The sequence below is a fragment of the Schistocerca serialis genome, chromosome 3 (assembly GCF_023864345.2).
Source record: "Schistocerca serialis cubense isolate TAMUIC-IGC-003099 chromosome 3, iqSchSeri2.2, whole genome shotgun sequence".
Classification (NCBI taxonomy): Eukaryota; Metazoa; Arthropoda; class Insecta; order Orthoptera; family Acrididae; genus Schistocerca; species Schistocerca serialis.
The window spans coordinates 506,004,155-506,024,386 of record NC_064640.1 but is presented as its reverse complement, the minus strand read 5'-3'; the positions used below and the strand labels follow the sequence as shown (position 1 = coordinate 506,024,386).

Below are 20,232 nucleotides of genomic sequence, written 5' to 3'. Positions count from 1 at the left end.
ACAGGCGTACACTAACTGCTGGCACCTTGTTGCGGTCTTTCACCTACTTAAGGCATACGACATGGCTTGGTGCTGTAACATTTGAGTTACCCTCCATAAGTGGGGCTCCCGCAAAGTTTCATCCCACTGGCTCTTCAAGGTTAGTTTGCAGTTTACTTAGTACCCCTCAGATTCAAAACGGTATCCCCAGGGTTGTTAGTTGTCACACATCAACGGGCTTGTAACCTCTGTTAGGCTTGTGGTTACACCAGCATTGTACACAGATGATTGTTGCATATGGTGCAGCTTCCACTTCGTAGCATCTGCTGAGTGCTGGCTCAAGGCGCCGTCTAACATGCCTCTGGGCCGTCTCCCGTGGCTTAATTTTCTCCCTCCAAAATGTTGGTTACGCATTTTTGTTGCTACCTACAGAACTCCATGATCTAAAACTTTATTGAGGCGACCACCTCCTCGATGTTGTAGCAGTCCCATTTCTTGGACCTTACTTTTGAGAGCTGGCGAGTCCGCCCCATATTCGCCAACTGAAGACCAGAAGCATCCAGGAGCTTTTAATGCTCTTGCTTCCTGGACCACACATCCTCGGTGCAGACTGTCACTCTTCTCCATCTTTACCGTGGTATGGTCTTGCCTAGACTAGATTGTGGTAGTCAGGATTGCAGCTGATCTGTTCCTTCCACTCCGCAAATACTAGACTCCTGTACACCATTGTGGGGTGCATCTGGCTACTGGTGCCTTTCGCACTACTCCCATTGTCTCCTTCAATAAGTGGGGATTCCCCTTCTAAAAACATGATGGAGCCAACTCCTTGTTTCTTAAGCAATCGCCATTAGACGATTCCCTGACCATGCAATGTACCATGCCCTTGCAAACATTGAACGTCTCCCACCTGATGATTATTTGCCCATGGATGGGATTGTTAGTTGGAGGTCCTGAAAGGGAAGTGAGACGCATTAAATTTCCACTCACTGGAATGTGCCGTGCGCATTTCGCGTCTTCCACTTACTTAGAACACAATTTTTTTCCGGATCAGTTCGTGTGTTCACAGAACTATATCGATTCAGAGCCCTCCACTATTGTGTATCTATGACTTTCTTTATAGATACCTGTACTGCATGCTCAGTTGTCTCAGTCCCAAGTCGGGTGGATATCCCAGAGAATGAACTGGCTGACAGTTTGGCTAGAAAAATACTTAAACCTCACTCCATGTCATGATTCCAGCTGCGAATATGCGGGTCTACTTCAAATCTTTGCCCAAAAGTGGAATGACATCTGTTCTACTACTGCTCACAGTAATGATCTCCGCACAATTAAGAAGTCTATTGCAATTTGGCGCTCCTCCTTACGCTCCTTTCGGATGGAGTCCAGTCTTGAGCCGTCCATAGAGATTTTACGTCGCTTCTGGAGTAGGGACGGGGTGGTTCTGGTTGGGGCTCTCTATGTTCGCTTGGTCTGGGACCATAACCACTCCCCCTGGCAAAGACAGCTCTTTTACCTCTCTGTTTTTAGATTTGCGCTATCCTTTCATACCTTGTGTGTTTAAACTTCCTGGTTTTATGGTGTCACCTGTCTTCTAGTGGAACCTCTCTTCAATGTATAACATTTGAATCAAGGGCCTGATGACCTCACCGTGTACTTCTCTCTCTCTCTCCTTCCCCCCCCCCCCCCCCCAAAAAAAAATCTATCAAAATCTGACAAAGAACCTGTGTAATCGAGGCATACAGAAATATTAAAAAATCGGCTAAACTTAAATTAGAAAGTTTGCATTTCAACAAATGCGATGCATGGATGAATTTCTCGAAATAACTCTAAAATTGACATGCAGTCCGATTCTTATTTTCAAGAATCTGAAAGTTATTCTTTAGCTTAAAATTTGCTTTCCTTCCATATATAGGTTTCGATATGTCCAGAGAAATGAGAAACGCCATCGGACATAAAATGCATGCGTTTTAGGTGTTAACGCAGTCGAAATGTTTCCTGGAGACACAAATTCAGACTGCTTTTTAACAGCACTTCTCTCCTTCATACTAGAAAATAAAAAGTTGTCATTGTCACTTTATCTGGCTGTACCAAAGCTCCTACTGTTGTAACTGCAGCACCAGGAACGAACCTTGTAGTTAAATAAACTTAACAAATGTATTACGCAGTCAAGTATTAAGATGCTAACAATATATTTTAGTAAACGAATACTGTTCACAGATGCAATACACTGGCGCAGGCATGAACCCGGCGCGTTCTCTTGCGCCTGCTATGCTGAAGTGGCAGTGGGACAATCACTGGGTACGTATTCACTCTTACCACTTTACCACTTGCAAATAAGAATTTTTAGTAGTGACTAAAACATTGACCAGACAGAGCGAATAGTGCTAAAACCACATCGTAAACAATGCTTTATTTTGCTATATGAAGTTTCATTAACGGTTGTATGCTGCTGACCGTACCTAGTGCAGTATTGGTTTTATAATTAGTGAAACTTTAACTTGTTTTCAACCTTGGAGTTACCCAGCTGGAAATACCGATACCTTTAGTTCAGCTTTTGTGATGTGAGTGAAAACAAGGATTTTGATCACCGTAACCTTAAATCTATCAAAACAGATACTTTGTTAAACATCCCATTTGTTCCGCGAATGTAACACACTCGAGGTACCTAGTCAAATACACCGCCATGAATGAAATACATAACATTCTAAACATGGGTTCTGCGCAGACAGCAGCACTGAAGTCGTAGAGCCGTGGTCATCAGGCAGCAATAAAGCCAGTAAGGAACTGACGTTAACGTAGTTTAACTTCAGAGATGCCACTCCCAGTTAATACATAATGACTGCCAGATAAAAAAAGGCGCTTTAACACTTTACACGTCAACTTATACGAACTTCATCTTGGGACTCCATTGATTACATTTCACTGTCTTAAAGTGACATGATTAACTGCAAACTATGTTCGTGTATGCCACTTGAGCCACGCGACACATCCACAATTCGGTCCAGTGTCACGAAGTGGACAAAACGCTAATAATTGGTTCTGTTAGTAGGAACACACACACACACACACACACACACACACACACACACACACACACACACACACACACACACACACACACACACACCGCGAGCGCGCAACCGAACGAAATGTCTCCCCCCTCCCCTGTGAGCCCATTCAGATCGGATTAGGACCCCTCAGGGGACTCAGCATTTATTTGCTGGGTACGGGCTGGACGAACCCGGGGTCCCCGAGCTGTAGACTGGTGTGCGCCGCCAGTCCTCTGACACCGTAAGCTCTGGGCATGCTTCAGCGACCACCGTGTGGCGCAACGGTGGAACGTTGTGTGTCGCAGGGACCGGGGATCTTGGCTTGATTGCCTGGATCGCGAGGATGGTACATACATCTATAAAAATACCTTCAATCTTAAGGTGTGCTGCGCGCTGATAAGATGCATGGCTGTTGAGGTGGAACAGTCGCTAGCGGGCGACCTCTGAGGTACCTGCCGCACCTCAGTTGTATAAGGCTTACCCAGGCATGCGGGGCTCTGTCTGGGCTGACGTTTCGTTCCCTAGCTGCTCGTGGGACGCACATGGCAACCACGTATTTCCCTTCACCAACTTCGCAATCAGTCAAGCGCATGAGGGAGGCTAGTCCTCCAGATATGCAGATGGAAAAGAGTAACAGGGCTCATGGAGTCGTAAATGACAATGTTTTCATCGTGATAAAGAGGACGGAGGGCTCATTTGAAAAAGTGTCTCCTTTCTACATACATAAAGGTTTAGGACGACTCGCAGGTACACTGAAATCTATCAAACGCCTGTTAGTTGAGACTACTAGGGTAAAGCAAGTGGAGCTGCTTCGAAAGTCAACCGAGTTAGGCGAGTATGATATTACTGTCGAGTTGCACAATTCCCTCAACTCCAGTAAAGGCGTTGTCACCTGCCGTGATTTAATGGATATCGATGTCGACGAGCTGAAGCAAGAGTGGGCAACACAGGGGATTGTAGACTTGTAACAAAGGACACGTAGGAATAATGGAGTTATTGAGAAATCTGCCACCTTCATTGTGACTTTCAATTCGCCTGTCTTACCTGAATACATTCTGGCTGGTTTCCTCCGCCTTAGGGTTCGGCCTTATATACCTAACCATATGCGCTGTTTCAAATGTCAGCGATGTGGCCATACGACAATCCGTTGTGGGGGTGAACCAACCTGCGGTATATGTGGCAAGGCAGCTCATGAAGCTGGGACCAACTGCACATCTCCGGTGCTGTGTATCAACTGCTCTGGGAGCCATCCCGTCTGGAGCAGAGACTTCCCCGTCTTTGCGGAAGAACGAAAAATTCAGGAGATCAAGGTGACAGAGGCTACCTTATATGGAAGCCAAAAAAGATTATAGGGCTACAAAACCCCCTGTCTTTGCCACATCCTGTGCCTCCTTGGTGCACAACCGTGCGTCGCAAGTAGACGCTTCGACGCAGACCATATCCAGCGTAGCAGTATCCTCCACCAATACCTGTACCTGCGTTTGTACCTGCCAGCGCACTCCCAATAACGATCTAGCTATTCAGGCTTCTCCACCTTCACCAACCGCTATTGCAGAGAAAGCTACAGTGAAGCCTTCGAAGGCCCTCCAGAAACAAGAGTGCCTCTCCACTTCCCACATCCCCGACTTCCACAAAGAAAACGGGACCAGGGAAAGGGGCACGGCGTTTGACGTCAAACCTGCCAAAGGCACCATCGGATGTCGTCATGGCATCACTGACTGATGAGGAGGAAATCGTCATGGATTTTGATACCTCTTCCCCAGAACCTGACAGCCTCTCTGCTGCCACTCGCTCTCCAAGTGCCTCACCAGCGCGGCGCAGAGACAAGGGGAAATCTAAACCGAAACGCTGATATGGCTCCCATAATTCAGTGGAATCTCAATGGAGTCAGACCTCGCTTTGCAGAATTGCGGCTGTTAGTACAGGAAAACCCCTTTTGCATCTCTTTGCAAGAGACACATTTTAAAGAGACTGACACGCCTGTACTTACGGGATATCACATGTACAGGAAAGACGATCTGACTGGTAAAAGGGCTCAGGGTAGGGTGGCAGTGTTCATTAAGGACACATTCCACTTCTCACCTGTGACCTTAACCACAACGCTACAAGCAGTTGCAGCTCGGATCCTGGCCCAGGTTAATGTCACAGTGTGCTCCTTGTATTTACCACCCGCTGAGCTCATTGACAGTGAAGCCCTCGCACGGCTCATTGATCAGCTACCCCGTCCCTTTCTCATTTTAGGAGACTTTAATGCTCATAATGCATTATGGGGTTCCAACAAAACCTGCCCCAGAGGCCAGATGATTGAGCAGTTGCTCAGGACTTCCGACATCATATTGCTGAACACAGGTCAGGCCACGCATTTTAGCACCGCTTCAGGTTCGTCTTCTGCCATAGACCTCTCTATTTGTTCGCCTGTGCTTGCGGACATTGCTCAGTGGGTCGTCGACGACGACCTTCATGGCAGCGACCATTATCCTATCTGGCTCCATCTGCCAGTTGAAATGGGTCGTGTCGCACAGCCGCCGAAATGGTTGTTCCGGAAGGGAAACTGGACGCTCTACCGGCAGTTGGCTGTTTTTGAACGGTGTGAAGGCGTCCAGGATTGGGTGGATCACATTACGGCGGTGATGCACCATGCCGCTGATGTATCCATACCAAAGTCAAAGGGAACACCTGTGAGGCAGCCTGTCCCTTGGTGGAATGACGACTGTCGTACCGCCATCAGAGACAGACGGGCGGCTTTGAGAAGATTCCGTCGGTGCCCCACTGCTGCGCATCTGACAACTTTCCGAATAGCACGGGCGCGGGCGAGAAAAATCGTTAGGGAGAGTAAACGGAGGTCTTGGCGTGAGTTCCTGAACTCCATCAATAGGTCCACATCTTCAAGCAAAGTATGGGAAACCATTAGGAGGATCTCAAGGCGATACTCTCAACCGCCAATAGCAGCTATACGTGTGCGGGGGTGTCTCCTAACATCTCTAAGAGACATCGCCCGGGCGTTGGCAGAATCTTTTCAAACTATTACGGCCGATTCTAGCAAAGGACCCAGAATTTCTGCGCTATCTGGGTACACAGGAGAGGGCTGGTTTTGATTTCCGTTCAAAGAACGCTGAGGAATACAACTAGTCTTTCTCTTTGTGGGAGTTGGACTCTGCACTGTTCGTATCTCGGGATACCGCACCTGGTCCAGACCTGATATCGTATAGCATGCTGCAGCAGTTGGATCTGCGGTCAAAGGAAGTCCTCCTTCAACTTTTTAATGAAATTTGGAAGACAGGCGACTTTCCTAGTTCATGGAAAGAATCGATTTTAATTCCCCTTTTAAAACCAGGGAAGGATCGGACCGAACCCAGTAGCTACCGTAGCATTACTCACGAGCTGCGTCGGAAAGACATTTGAGCCTATGGTCAATAGGCGCCTGGTGTGGGTTCTCGGATCCAGATCCTTACTTACCCGCTGCCAGTGTGGGTTCAGGAGGTATCATTCCACCCTAGATAAACTGATCCTACTCGAAACAGTGATACAGGATGCTTTCCTACGTAAGAAACACCTTATCGGGGTTTTCTTCGACCTGGAGAAGGCGTACGATACTACCTGAAGGCATACCATTTTGCGGCAGCTTTATGAGTGGGGTTTCCGTGGGCGTTTACCCACACTCATCAGATCCTTTCTGTCGGACAGGTATTTTAAGTATAAGGTTGGGAATGTCCTGTCTGACTGTTTTAAGCAGGAGAACGGTGTCCCTCAAGGAAGTGTCCTCAGTGTGACAGCTTTCGCAATTGCCATCAATAGTATTGCGTCCACAGTACGACGGCCCGTGCAGTGCTCCTTGTTTGTGGACGATTTCTCCATTTTCTGTGCGTCTTCCTCCCTCATAGCTGCTACACGCCAATTACAGCTGACACTTGTGCGATTGGAGGAATGGTCTAAGACCACGGGCTTTAAATTCTCTTTGGAGAAGACCGTTTGTGTAGATTTTAACCGTTCCCGTTCTCTTTTTAATCTCCGTTTTAAAACTAGGAGACACTGTTCTCCCCTTTATGGAAAAAGTGAAATATCTCGGTCTTATTTTTGACGAGAAGCTCACATGGTTGCCACACTTAAAGGATCTAAAAGCCCGCTGTTTCAAGGTTTTAAACGTCCTTAAATGCGTCAGTCATAGATCCTGGGGCGCTGACAGGGCACGTCTGCTCCAACTTTATAAGGCCTTTGCGCGACCTCGACTGGAATACGGATGTCAAGCTTATGGCTCTGCAAGACCTTCCTACCTCAAAATGTTGGATGTGATTCACCCTGAGGGTATTAGGCTTTCAACGGGGGCTTATCGCAAGAGTCCAGTTGCTAGTCTGTGTGTAGAGGCGGGTGAGCCTCCGCTGTCCATTCGGCGTCTTCTCCTCGTGGTACGGCACGCGTACAGGGTCAAGTCCACTCCTCTTTCATTGGCGTCAGACACTTCTTCCCGGCCGGCACTGGCACGTCTCTTCCGCCACCGTCCGGCGGCAACAAAGCCGTTTGGCATCCGTGCAAAGGAGAGTCTCGAGTCAGTACACCTGGAGGGCATTAAGGTCCCCCACCAGGGATGGAGTAGGGGATCTCCCTGGCGACTACAAAGGCCAAGATTACTTCTTGATCTGGCTGCTTACAGGAAGTATTGTACCCCGGACCACCTTTTTAAAATTAACTTACTGAGATTTTAGAACGCCATTCCGATTTTATTACTGTTTACACGGATGGGTCTAAACAGGGGGATTTTATGGGCTGCTCTGCTGTCCATCGGATAGGGCTCCCAGAGCAGTTCTCAGTTTACTATGCAGAACTGTTTGCCATTCTGCAAGCATTAGAGCATATGCGCCGACATCGTGGCACGAAATTAATCATCTGCTCCGATTCCCAAAGTGCTCTACACGCTCTTGAACAGATGTACCCAGCAGATCGGATGGTGCAAGAGGTGCAGGACGCACTCCTGCTCCTGCAACGGCAGGGTAAGGATGTGATTTTCTGCTGGGTTCCAGGGCACATAGGGATTCCTGGAAATGAACTTGCAGATGCGGCTGCCAAGGAGGCTTGCTCCATCCCACCTCCTGCTCGCTGTTCCGTCCCCCTGCAGGCCATTAAGTCTTTCGTGACTCGGAAAGTCATGCGTTGGTGGGAGGCTCAGTGGCTGGACGTGAGGGATAATAAGTTGCGAGCGGTGAAGGATTCTGTCCGACTGTGGCTCACCTCCTTCCGACAACGACGCGCTGAGGAAGTAGCCCTTACACGGCTTTGAATAGGACATTGTCCTTTGCCACATGGTTTTGTTATGTCGTGAGGAGCCATCAACGTGTCAGAAATGTGGGACACAGCTGTCGGTACGACATATTTTAACTGAGTGTTTTATATGCGGGTTTGAGGGAAGATTTGTTTCCCACCAGACCTACCCTCTCTTTCAACCAATAATGAGGCGAATGTAGCTAGAGTTTTACGTTTTTGTGTGATGTCTGGCCTTCTTCCCAAAATATTGGGATTGAAGTCTTAACGTGCTGTCCAGTGGTTTGGTCACCCATTATTTGTAAGTGGTCACTCAGCCACTGTTAATTATTTTTACCTGTTTGTACTGCTATTTTATTTTTAGTTTTATCTCCCTGTTTTGATGTGCTGTGTCCAGTCTTGCAATTTGAACAATACCAATTCTCTCACAATTCGGCTCTGAATTGAACTTTTGGGAACGGGCGCTGATAACCTCGTTGTTGTGCGCCCTAAAACACTAATAATAATAATAATTATCATCATCATCATAATATTAGGAACCTAGGCGGAGCTCCTGCTTCTGCTTTCAGTTAAGAATGTGATTCAGACCTCCGAAACAAGTAGGTAATAGCTTCCTGTTTGGAGGGTCTTCCAAAATTTTAAGTTACATAAGCGCAGTCTCTGAACGTGTCATCCAGTGACACTGATGGAGTAAAATTGTCCTCGCTGCCAGAAAAGCACCATTTGCTACTGGTTAAGATTTATTGTATCTACATCTACATCCATACTCCGCAAGCCACCTGACGGTGTGTGGCGGATGGTACCTTGAGTACCTCTATCGGTTCTCCCTTCTATTCCATTCTCGTATTGTTCGTGGAAAGAAGGATTGTCGGTATGCCTCTGTGTGGGCTCTAATCTCTCTGATTTTATCCTCATGGTCTCTTCGCAAGATATACGTAGGAGGGAGCAATATACTGCTTGACTCTTCGGTGAAGGTATGTTCTCGAAACTTTGACAAAAGCCCGTACCGAGCTACTGAGCGTCTCTCCTTGTTGAGTCTTCCACTGGAGTTTATCTATCATCTCCGTAACGCTTTCGCGATTACTAAATGATCCTGTAACGAAGCGCGCTGCTCTCCGTTGGATCTCCTCTATATCTTCTATCAACCCTATCTGGTACGGATCCCACACTGCTGAGCAGTATTCAAGCAGTGGGCGAACAAGCGTACTGTAACCTACTTCCTTTGTTTTCGGATTGCATTTCCTTAAGATTCTTCCAATGAATCTGTCTGGCATCTGCTTTACCGACGATCAACATTATATGATCATTCCATTTTAAATCACTCCTAATGTGTACTCCCAGATAATTTATGGTATTAACTGCTTCCAGTTGCTGACCTGCTATTTTGTAGCTAAATGATAAAGGATCTATCTTTCTGTGTATTCGCAGCACATTACACTTGTCTACATTGAGATTCAATTGCCATTCCCTGCACCATGCATCAATTCGCTGCAGATCCTCCTGCATTTCAGTACAATTTTCCATTGTTACAACCTCTAGATACACCACAGCATCATCCGCAAAAAGCCTCAGTGAACTTCCGATGTCATCCACAAGGTCATTTATGTATATTGTGAATAGCAACGGTCCTATGACACTCCCCTGCGGCACACCTCAAATCACTCTTACTTCGGAAGTCTTCTCTCCATTGAGAATGACATGCTGCGTCCTGATATCTAGGAACTCCTCAATCCAATCACACAATTGGTCTGATAGTCCATATGCTCTTACTTTGTTCATTAAACGACTGTGGGGAACTGTATCGAACAACGCTGAAGTCTCCACTGCTTTCAGAAAAAGCTTGTAGCTAGGCGTGGTTACTAAACCCAGAAACACAAAGTAGCTTAAGAGCGGCACAATACCATTTTTTCACACTCAAATGTTTGCCATACATTAGTGACAAGTGTTTGTTTCCTAGGGTCGAATGACAACTGAACTCCGGATAAATATCAGCTTATTTCGAATAAATACGTCCCGAACGCTACAGTGAGTCACCAATTTCAAATACAGCGTCATCTAAAATGCCTAATAGAGATGTAAACAGCTGAAGTTCCCTAGGCAGAAACAAGAAATATCTTGGGAGAAACAGAACTTATTCCCATAAGGAATGTATCGTCGTTAAATCAGTATCATGCAATAAGTCACCTGCAGTGGTCTCCCAAACATTTCTCTACGTTCGAAAAGTGAAAGAAGCACAGCATTTAAACCACAAACGTGGCGGTGAGAGGACTCCGTGCTCCTAACGGAGGACTTACTTCCAGCTGTGCATTTGCTGTCTGTTTAGTTTGTCCGTTCTCTGTAAAAGAAAAATGCTGTTTTACATTAATTAGCACAAATGTAGCATATTCTAAAAATTTCAATTTTATTCGTAATATCTAAGCATTAGTGTCTGACAAAATGTAAACATCTGAGCAACAGTTTCCACATCAGTCTCGTTAAAATATTGCTGTAGATTTTTACTTTTTCTAGATCTACTGGGTGGGACCACTTGTCGGAGGCATTGCAGCTGGCGTCACGTCCAGGTGCTTGTTCACAAAGAACACTACAGAAGCAGCACCTGCTGAGACCACAGCTAACACTGAACGTGAACCTTTATTACCATAGATACCTGTGTAACTACTGGTACTGAAATAAGACTGTCTACGGACAGGGAGAGTAATTTTCTCAAATTACTGCAAATTACAACTTACATATTCTGTAAAATGTATTGTAATCAAAGCCTATGCTGCTCTGTGTACCTATTTCAAAAAATCTTACAATAAAAGATTAAACGTGAATTTTAATCAGAAGTACCCGTATAACACAAATAGCTTAAGTTACTGAAGAATTAAAGGTAAATAATCAAAGTGGTTGTAATGGATTAGTCCCTATAAACTTGGCAAGCCTCTGAAGTTCCTCTATTCTTATCATTAAAATAAGTTCATGTTAACAATACATGATACTTAAGCTTTGGGCCCGTATTGAACAGTTTAAGATTGATCTTCGTACAGGACACGACACACGAAATAGTCATATCACTGCAAGATACGGAACACACATTGAAATGAACTGACAAATTTTCACTTGCGTAAAAACGTTCTTCTGTTCTCGGAAAATGGAAGGAGGAATCGGGTATTCGCGCAGTATACTAGTGGCGTATTCTAGAAAAAAACACTAACAATTGTCCCAAGTAGATGACAAGCTAAACAATTTGCGACAAGTTCTTTTGATGCCCCGTTTACAGAAACATACAGTAACAACTAACGGCCATTTGAAGTTACTCTCTAAATAAATTAGCGCACAAGTACCTTACCATGGCATTGGTGTGGGATATAGTGACAAACGAAAATCTTTTAGACCGGTACTCGAATCCCGATTTCTTGATTAAGGTGAATGATAGCATCAATCATCCAGCTATCGATACACGTGCTCCTTCATTTTAACTTAGGTATCACAGTATCTTGTTCCCTTTTGTGGGGAATACAGCCTAAAGCTGAGGGCATTACGTCATCGATGTAAAAGAGAATGGTGCGTGCATGGATAACAAAAGTGGTTATTACGAACGCTATCGATAAGCGATAAATGCTGTCATGGACTGGCACACTCCCTAATTTACATCTAAAAAAACTGATGCCGAGATAATCGACACATTAGTGCCTTAACTCCTGGAATTCGGTAATTTCATTTCGGATGTACTTGGCGTGAGCAGAGGAGCTCTACTAAACTACCTACTTACGGCATGTTTGGATGCGAAGGGGAAATAATGTGCTTGGAACTGTTTCACTGTTCCAGAAAAATACTGCAGTCAGGTCTTTCATTACTACCTTAATTTTGAAAACAAAAATTAAACAGGATCTATCACCTGAAATCCTTGGAAGAGCTACGCGTATAGAACCTTGGTGACTTCTCCGTAAAGACCATTTTCTTCGGGTTAAAATTTGGCACTTAAAAATCTGTTGCACGAAACGTGCCTGCACAGAATTCCTTTATAATGGCCTTCAGAAAATCACTCCTGTTCTAATTCACGCAGACGAAATGTAAAAATCCCTCACACGTGGATAATTCGACTTCGAAACTTGAGGAATCAGTCAAGAACTTTAACTGGAAATTATCAATGCTGTAGTGTTCGTAGATACGTAACAATGCATCAAGTTAATGAAAACGTAAAGTAAGTCAGTTCTGAAAGTGCAAGAGAGTATACGAGCTCTCACGATTTGTCTTCCCAGGTGCTGAGATAAACACATACCAATAGATTTAGTGTATCGGAAGACCCAGTGATCTGGAACGGTCATTTTCCGTGAGCAGATAGCAGTCTGATACAGATAGTTTACTCATTTAAGAAACAGACTGGCCACCTTTGGAAGTGACCTATCAGTATGTGATTCATAAAAACGGTTTTATAAATCATATCAAATAGCGCATGTGATGAGATTTTAAGAAGCATAAATCCGCTTAAACAGTTATGTTGCGTCCTGCAAGTATACAAACGGACTTAAATGTGGCTTCTGTAAAGACGCATGTGCAAAACAATTTTTAACCAAACAAGGCAATGTGAATCCATCTAGCCTCTCGCGCTTGTCACTTTCAAACTATTATTTAAACTTTTAAATTTTTCCGTTACAGATGAAAAATGTATGTAACTTTAGCCTGTTTTTAAAAAAACTTTAGCCCTCCGCCTTAATGCTAAGTTACTGCAATCAGCATCAAGCACGTGATGAAATCTTAGATGAAGAGACATAAATACTTCCGCACGTGATAGGATATCGAATGAACTGTGCTAGGACTAACATTTTTTTTTTTTTGCCTCATATGCGCGATCAGTCACGGAAAACAAACCTTGTTAGAAAAAGGATAGCGAGGCCTTTAAATTCCATCCTTATATTCATCAAAACTATATAGGAGTTGACTCAGATACGATGAACAATAGTGCCCTCAGCGGAATATAGATGAAAATGTGGACTTCTCTTCCTTTAGTAATATGCTGTGTTGATTATGTTGACAGAATATGGGAGTAGTCTTCCGTGCATAGAGTTCTGAAATTTCAGTAATTACTTCTGGAGTACTAACATTTTGTTATTCGTCTGCGAATGCGTGGCGTCAGGTTCGGTAAGTTAAGCAACAGAGTTCTTACGCTGCCCTGATATAGTATAAGTCAAATTATAATGCTTTACGAAAACATAGTTGAGGTTAGACTATTTTTAATTTATTACATACGGTCGGTTGGTAAGCCTGCTTATGGGCTATGGTTTCTAGGACTTGCAACACTTCGTAGTAGAGGGATCCCATGACCATAGTACACATTGCAGGAACACAGTGTGTAAAAGCAAGGTAGCGTCCAGTTGTGTGAAAGATGACGGTAAGAAATCCCGCTGAGAGAGCTATGTGCTGTTATTTGCTCCCTGCATGGTAAAGGTCAACAGCGAACTTTCTTTCGCGAATAGTCTGTTTATGGCGTAGCTGTTACCAACAAACGAAGTGTGTTTAAGTGGCGTAGTTTAGTGTAGGCAGAACAAATGAATGGGATTACTGAGAAACCGCACATGTCCATTTTTGACAATTGGGTTACAGCTTTTTGTACTCTAAACGCACAGTCCGCTCATGATACACAGAAACCCCATATACTGTGGCATTTTTTTTGTTATGCAGCTATTGAGTTAGTTAACTAAAAGATAAACTCCCATCTACAAAATATATGGGCTGTAACAAAATTTTCTTTCCAGCACTGTATTGAGTAAGCAATCAATGTGCATGTAAATTACAAGAAAATGCTCGACCTAAGGCGATTTCTACATCCTACCAAAAGAAACCATCCAGAACTTCTACACTGAAGCATGTCGGCTAATTCTGACAAAGAATAAACCAAAGAGAATGGAAAACACAGTTCGGTTTGTTTTTGTCCATAATAGCATTAACGTATGAGGTTAGTAATGAGTTACGCTTATTTACTACAAAATATTGAGAAGGTTCATATGATTACCAAATTCTAAGGTAACGTCAAGAAAACGTGTCATTGTCTGTGGTGCATCGGCATTCTTCTCTATTTTTTTTTCACGAAAACATGAGCAGGAAATTGTAATTCCAGCATAATTTTAAGGAACAGGTTTCTAAACGGTTCCAGCCAAATGTTCATGATGAACAGGAGTGGAAGACTTGCCATTTTGACAGACGAATTGGTATAAAAAAGGAAACGGTTAGTCACGACCACAGATAGATAGTGGACGAATTTATTTGCGACGTACTCACAAGCATCCAGGGCTCTTAAGACAGACGTTCGGACACCACAAAATGCGCGCAAGATAGGTCCTAAAAACAGTTGCAGAGCAGCACAAGTACACTCGGGTAAGTAGCGTCCGAGTGTTCTTTGTGCGACGTGAATTGGAAAGCTCTCTTGTGACAGGATACTAAGCGTAGGTAACTCATTACACGCCAGGTACAAAATGACAGCTGTCAGTGGCGTAACACCAGTTCATTTAGCAAAAAATTCAAAACTACATGTTCGGGCTGAAAATCATGGCCTCGGTATTTTGGGAGCGAAAAAGTCCTTTTGGTCGAATTTCTGCTTGCTGGAGAATACACCAATGCACAAATATTGGGAACCTAAAAGACTCGGATGCGTTAACAAAACGAGTGGAATGTTGTCGAGAGGAGTGGGCTTATCGGAAAACTTGTATCGGCTTCCATAATAAGTTGGCTAGTCCAGCACACTGTAATTAATTTAAGCACCAGGATTCTTAAGCTTTCTTGTGAATCATGGTGGAGTCCCAACTGCATCAGCAGATTGGTGTAACATGTTTACTTCCGAGGAATAAGGTTACAGCCGGCCAGTGTACCCGAGCGGTTCTAGGCGCTACAGTCTGGAACCGCGCGACCGCTACGGTCGCAGGTTCGAATCCTGCCTCGGGCATGGATGTGTGTAATGTCCTAAGGTTAGTTAGGTTTAAGTAGTTCGAGTTCTAGGGGACTGATGACCTCAGAAGTTGAGTCCGATAGTGCTCAGAGCCATTTGAACCAATAAGGTTACAGTTGGTATATAGCCTCTTAGTTCTCAACATTATAATCTACACCCCTTGGCAAAATTTATCAACTCGCATCTTAGTTTTTGTTATATAAGACTATACGTTCCCCATTAATCATCAAATAACGTTTTGCATTAGGAAGGTTGATTCTTCCGTTCCTTCCTTGCCACAGAAGCTATTGCACAGGAGCCACATACACTACTGACCATTAAAATTGGTACACCAAGAAGAAATCCAGATGATAAACGGGTATTCGTTGGACAAATACATTATACTAGAACTGACATGTGATTATATTTTCACGCAATTTGGATGCATAGATCCTGAGAAATCAGTACCCAGAACAGCCACCTCTGGCCGTAACAACGGCCTTGATACGCCTGGGCATTGAGTCAAACAGAACTTGGATGCCGTGTACAGGTACAGCTGACCATGCAGCTTCAACACAATACCACAATTCATCAACAGTAGTGACTGGCGTATTGTGACGTCAGTTGCTCGGCCACCATTGACCAGACGTTTTCAATTGGTGACAGATCTGGAGAATGTGCTGGCCAGGGCAGCAGTCGAACATTTTCTGTATCCAGAAAGGCCCGTACAGGACCTGCAACATGCGGTCGTGCATTATCCTGCTGAAATGTAGGGTTTCGCTGGGATCGAAAGAAGGGTAGAGTCACGGGTCGTAACACATCTAAAATGTATCGTCCACTGTTCGAAGTGCCGTCAATGCGAACAAGAGGTGACAGAGAAATGTAACCAATGGCACCCCATACCATCACGCCGGGTGATAGGCCAGTATGGCGATGACGAATACACATTCCCAATGTGCGTTCACCGCGATGTCGCCAACCACGGATGCGACCGTCATGATGCTGTAAACAGAACCTGGGTTCATCCTAAAAAATGACGTTTTGCCATTCGTGCACCCAGGTTCGTCGTTGAGTACACCATCGCAGGCGCTCCTGTTTGTGATGCAGCGTCAAGGGTAACCGCAGCCATGGTCTCAGAGCTGATAGTCCATGCTGCTGCAAACGTCGTCGAACTGTTCATTCAGATGGCTGTTGTCCTGCAAACGTCCAATCTGTTGACTCAGGGATCGAGACGTGGCTGCCCGATCTGTTAGTCATGCGGATAAGATGCCTGTCATCTCGACTGCTAGTGATATGAGGCCGTTGGGATCCAGCACGGCGTTCCGTATTACCCTCTGAACCCACTGATTCCATATTCTGCTAACAGTCATTGGATCTCGACCAACGCGAGCAGCAATGTCGTAATACGATAAACTGCAATCGTGATAGGCCACAATCCGACCTTTATCGAACGTGATGGTACGCATTTCTCCATACACGAGGCATCACAACAACGTTTCATCAGGCAACGCCGGTCAACTGCTGTTTGTGTATGAGAAATCGGTTGGAAACTTTCCTCGTGTCAGCACGTTGTAGGTGTCGCCACCGGCGCCAACCTTGTGTGAATGCTCTGAAAAGCTAATCATTTGCATATCACAGGATCTTCTTCCTGTCGGTTAAATTTCGCGTCTGTAGCACGTCATGTTCGTGGTGCAGCAATTTTAATGGCCAATTGTGTAATAGAAGCTATAAATCTACATCTGTCGTTAGCAAGCCACAAAATGCTGTGGAATGGAAGTATCTTACTGCAGTGCTGGTTAGTCTTTACACAGCTTTAGCAACCAAGACGTTACTGGACTCATTTGTTGCTGTGTTTTGAACCGTTTCCCATATTACCCTGGCGTGGCACATTCTTTTCAATTCCCTGAAGGTTCACGATTGGAATTAAATTTTTAACCGACCAGCAGGTACAAAAAGATGTTTTGAAGTCAGGGAAGGAGCTGGCGGGAGTGTTCTTCGAGGAGGGCTGAAAGAAGCTTGTGCTGTGGTTTGCAACAGGCGTTGCACGGAATGACGATTACGCTGGAAATATAGTCAACAATACGATGTAATTTTTTCCAAAACTTTTACTAAAATTAAAAAATCTAATACTTACTTCCTGAACATGCCTCATAAAGCAGCCTTCTCTGTTGTGTACAGCCATAAGTCACTGGATTAAATGGCAGAAACCACGTCCTCACGAAAGTGTTCAAATGTGTCACTGTTACACAATTGTGCAGAACTTCGACCAGGCAATGTCTGTCCATGGATTAACTTCACAAGGCCACACTTAGTTTGAGGTAAGTGTACTTTCACTGTCACCCTCCTTACGTATTTTTAAGATTTTGTCGTCCATTTCGACACGCAAATCACTCGTATCAGCGTTTGAAATCTCGAGATTCCGTAAACACGAGCACTGGTTTAGTAACTGTCGGTCCACATAAGCGCTAATTTCATACTTACGCGCAGATTCATTCATCTTGCAGTCATTTCCACCAGTGTATCTATCTTTAAATGGAGTAAAACGGTGCCGGCCGAAGTGGCCGTGCGGTTAAGGGCGCTGCAGTCTGGAACCGCAATACCGCTACGGTCGCAGGTTCGAATCCTGCCTCGGGCATGGATGTTTGTGATGTCCTTAGGTTAGTTAGGTTTAACTAATTCTAAGTTCTAGGGGACTAATGACCTCAGCAGTTGAGTCCCATAGTGCTCAGAGCCATTTTTGGAGTAAAACGGTGTATCTTTTCCCCTAGGGTTCAGACATGTTTGAAAAAGACATTAGTCACTTTTATAATATTTACTTAAGTACAGGCCTTTCCATATTATCAATATGGCCGTGTTGGATTACCTATAGAAAACGTTATCCTGACTCAGAAAAAGGCGTTTTTCTTTTACTTATCATTTGGCTACTAATGTAGAAAATGAGGCCATTATTATAGCTTGCAGGACAATGATTCCTGCAATGACCCTACAGTCATCAGAATGCGACCCATAAAAAATAACATGTATGTGAACTGCAAAAAACTCCACCCAAATGCGCCGAAGAAAACTGCCTGAGCTAATTTTAATTAGGCACACATTAGGTAACCCATGACCCATCCAGTACAATGATATTACTCATACTGTTTTTGTGGTCTTCAGTCCAGAGACTGGTTTGATGCAGCTCTCCATGCTACTTTATCCTGTGCAAGCTTCATCTCCCAGTACCTACTGCAACCTACATCCTTCTGAGTCTGTTTAGTGTATTCATCTCTTGGTCTCCCTCTTCGATTTTTACCCTCCACGCAGCCCTCCAGTACTAAAGTGGTGATCCCTTGATGCCTCAGAATATGTCCTACCAACCGATCCCTTCTTCCAGTCAAGTTGTGCTACAAATTTCTCTTATCTCCAATTCTATTCAATACCTCCTCATTAATGTGATCTACCCATCTAATCTTCAGCCTTCTTCTGTAGCACCACATTTCTAAAGCTTCTATTCTCTTCTTGACTAAACTATTTACCGTCAACTTTTCACTTCCACACATGGCTACAATCCATACAAATACTCATCCTAAGTAAAGAAATTTCAGTAATAATTCTATAGTAATATACAATAAAATTCATTGTTTAGTGTAAGGAATATAAAAAATTTTGCACACATACAGTCACAAATCAGATTGTGGATACTCTTAAAATTAATGTGACTTAGTTTTTTCCTTGGATAATTGGTCTCATAGACACAAAAATATTTGTAACAAATCCCTTTCGTAAGAACGCAGTACCATAATGTTACATTATATATTACATATCACGTACTATAAGTTTCATTCACTCATTGGTTTGCATCTGATACACACATACATTTGTCTATAGAGTCCAGTATTGCTTTGAACAGGTTGCACAGCAACGCATTACAGTAAGATTCAGAAAGAAAGTTCACTGTTCCACTTAACATCCAAGGATATACATTAACAAAATCAATATTTAGAAATGAAAAAAAGTCTTATATGGTATCTTATTAAGTTATCTGTAGAAATGTCCAGAGTCTCATCAGTTACAAATGTCATTCACTTTTGATCTAGGAATTAATAACTCGTTAAATTACGATGTATACACGTACGTTATATGTACAAATATCACACAGAAATGTCTTAATGTATTCCACTTCCTGTTTTGATCTGTTACAGGCTTCATCTTCAATATAAGGTCCATATGACTCTAAATAAGTGTGTAAGCTTATTACATACTAGTTGTTGTTGTTGTTGTTGTGGTGGTGGTCTTCAGTCCTGAGACTGGTTTGATGCAGCTCTCCATGCTACTCTATCCTGTGCAAGCTTCTTCATCTCCCAGTACCTACTGCAACCTACATCCTTCTGAATCTGCTTACTGTATTCATCTCTTGGTCTCCCTCTACGATTTTTACCCTCCACGCTGCCCTACAATGCTAAATTTGTGATCCCTTGATGCCTCAAAACATGTCCTACCAACCGATCCCTTCTTCTAGTCAAGTTGTGCCACAAACTTCTCTTCTCCCCAATCCTATTCAATACCTCCTCATTAGTTAGGTGATCTACCCACCTTATCTTCCGCATTCTTCTGTAGCACCACATTTCGAAAGCTTCTATTCTCTTCTTGTCCAAACTGGTTATCGTCCATGTTTCACTTCCATACATGGCTACACTCCATACAAATACTTTCAGAAACGACTTCCTGACACTTAAATCTATACTCGATGTTAACTAATTTCTCTTCTTCCGAAACGATTTCCTTGCCATTGCCAGACTACATTTTATATCCTCTCTACTTCGACCATCATCAGTTATTTTACTCCGTAAATAGCAAAACTCCTCTACTACTTTTAGTGTCTCATTTCCTAATCTAATCCCCTCAGCATCACCCGATTTAATTTGACTACATTCCATTATCCTCGTTTTGCTTTTGTTGATGTTCATCTTATATCCTCCTTTCAAGACACTGTCCATTCCGTTCAACTGCTCTTCCAAGTCCTTTGCTGTCTCTGACAGAATTACAATGTCATCGGCGAACCTCAAA

At 43.9% G+C, this 20,232-nt stretch overlaps 1 protein-coding gene across 1 annotated transcript in view; it reads left to right on the top strand.

Moving 5' to 3' along the window:
- LOC126470950 (aquaporin AQPAe.a-like) overlaps positions 1-10,925 on the top strand; it is a 55,219-nt gene extending 44,294 nt beyond the window's left edge. The window contains exons 5-6 of the mRNA XM_050099000.1: positions 2,197-2,277; positions 10,791-10,925. Coding sequence (XP_049954957.1) covers positions 2,197-2,277; positions 10,791-10,925 — 216 coding nt within the window. The remainder of the gene's footprint in view (positions 1-2,196; positions 2,278-10,790) is intronic.
- The last annotated feature ends 9,307 nt before the right edge of the window (positions 10,926-20,232 follow it).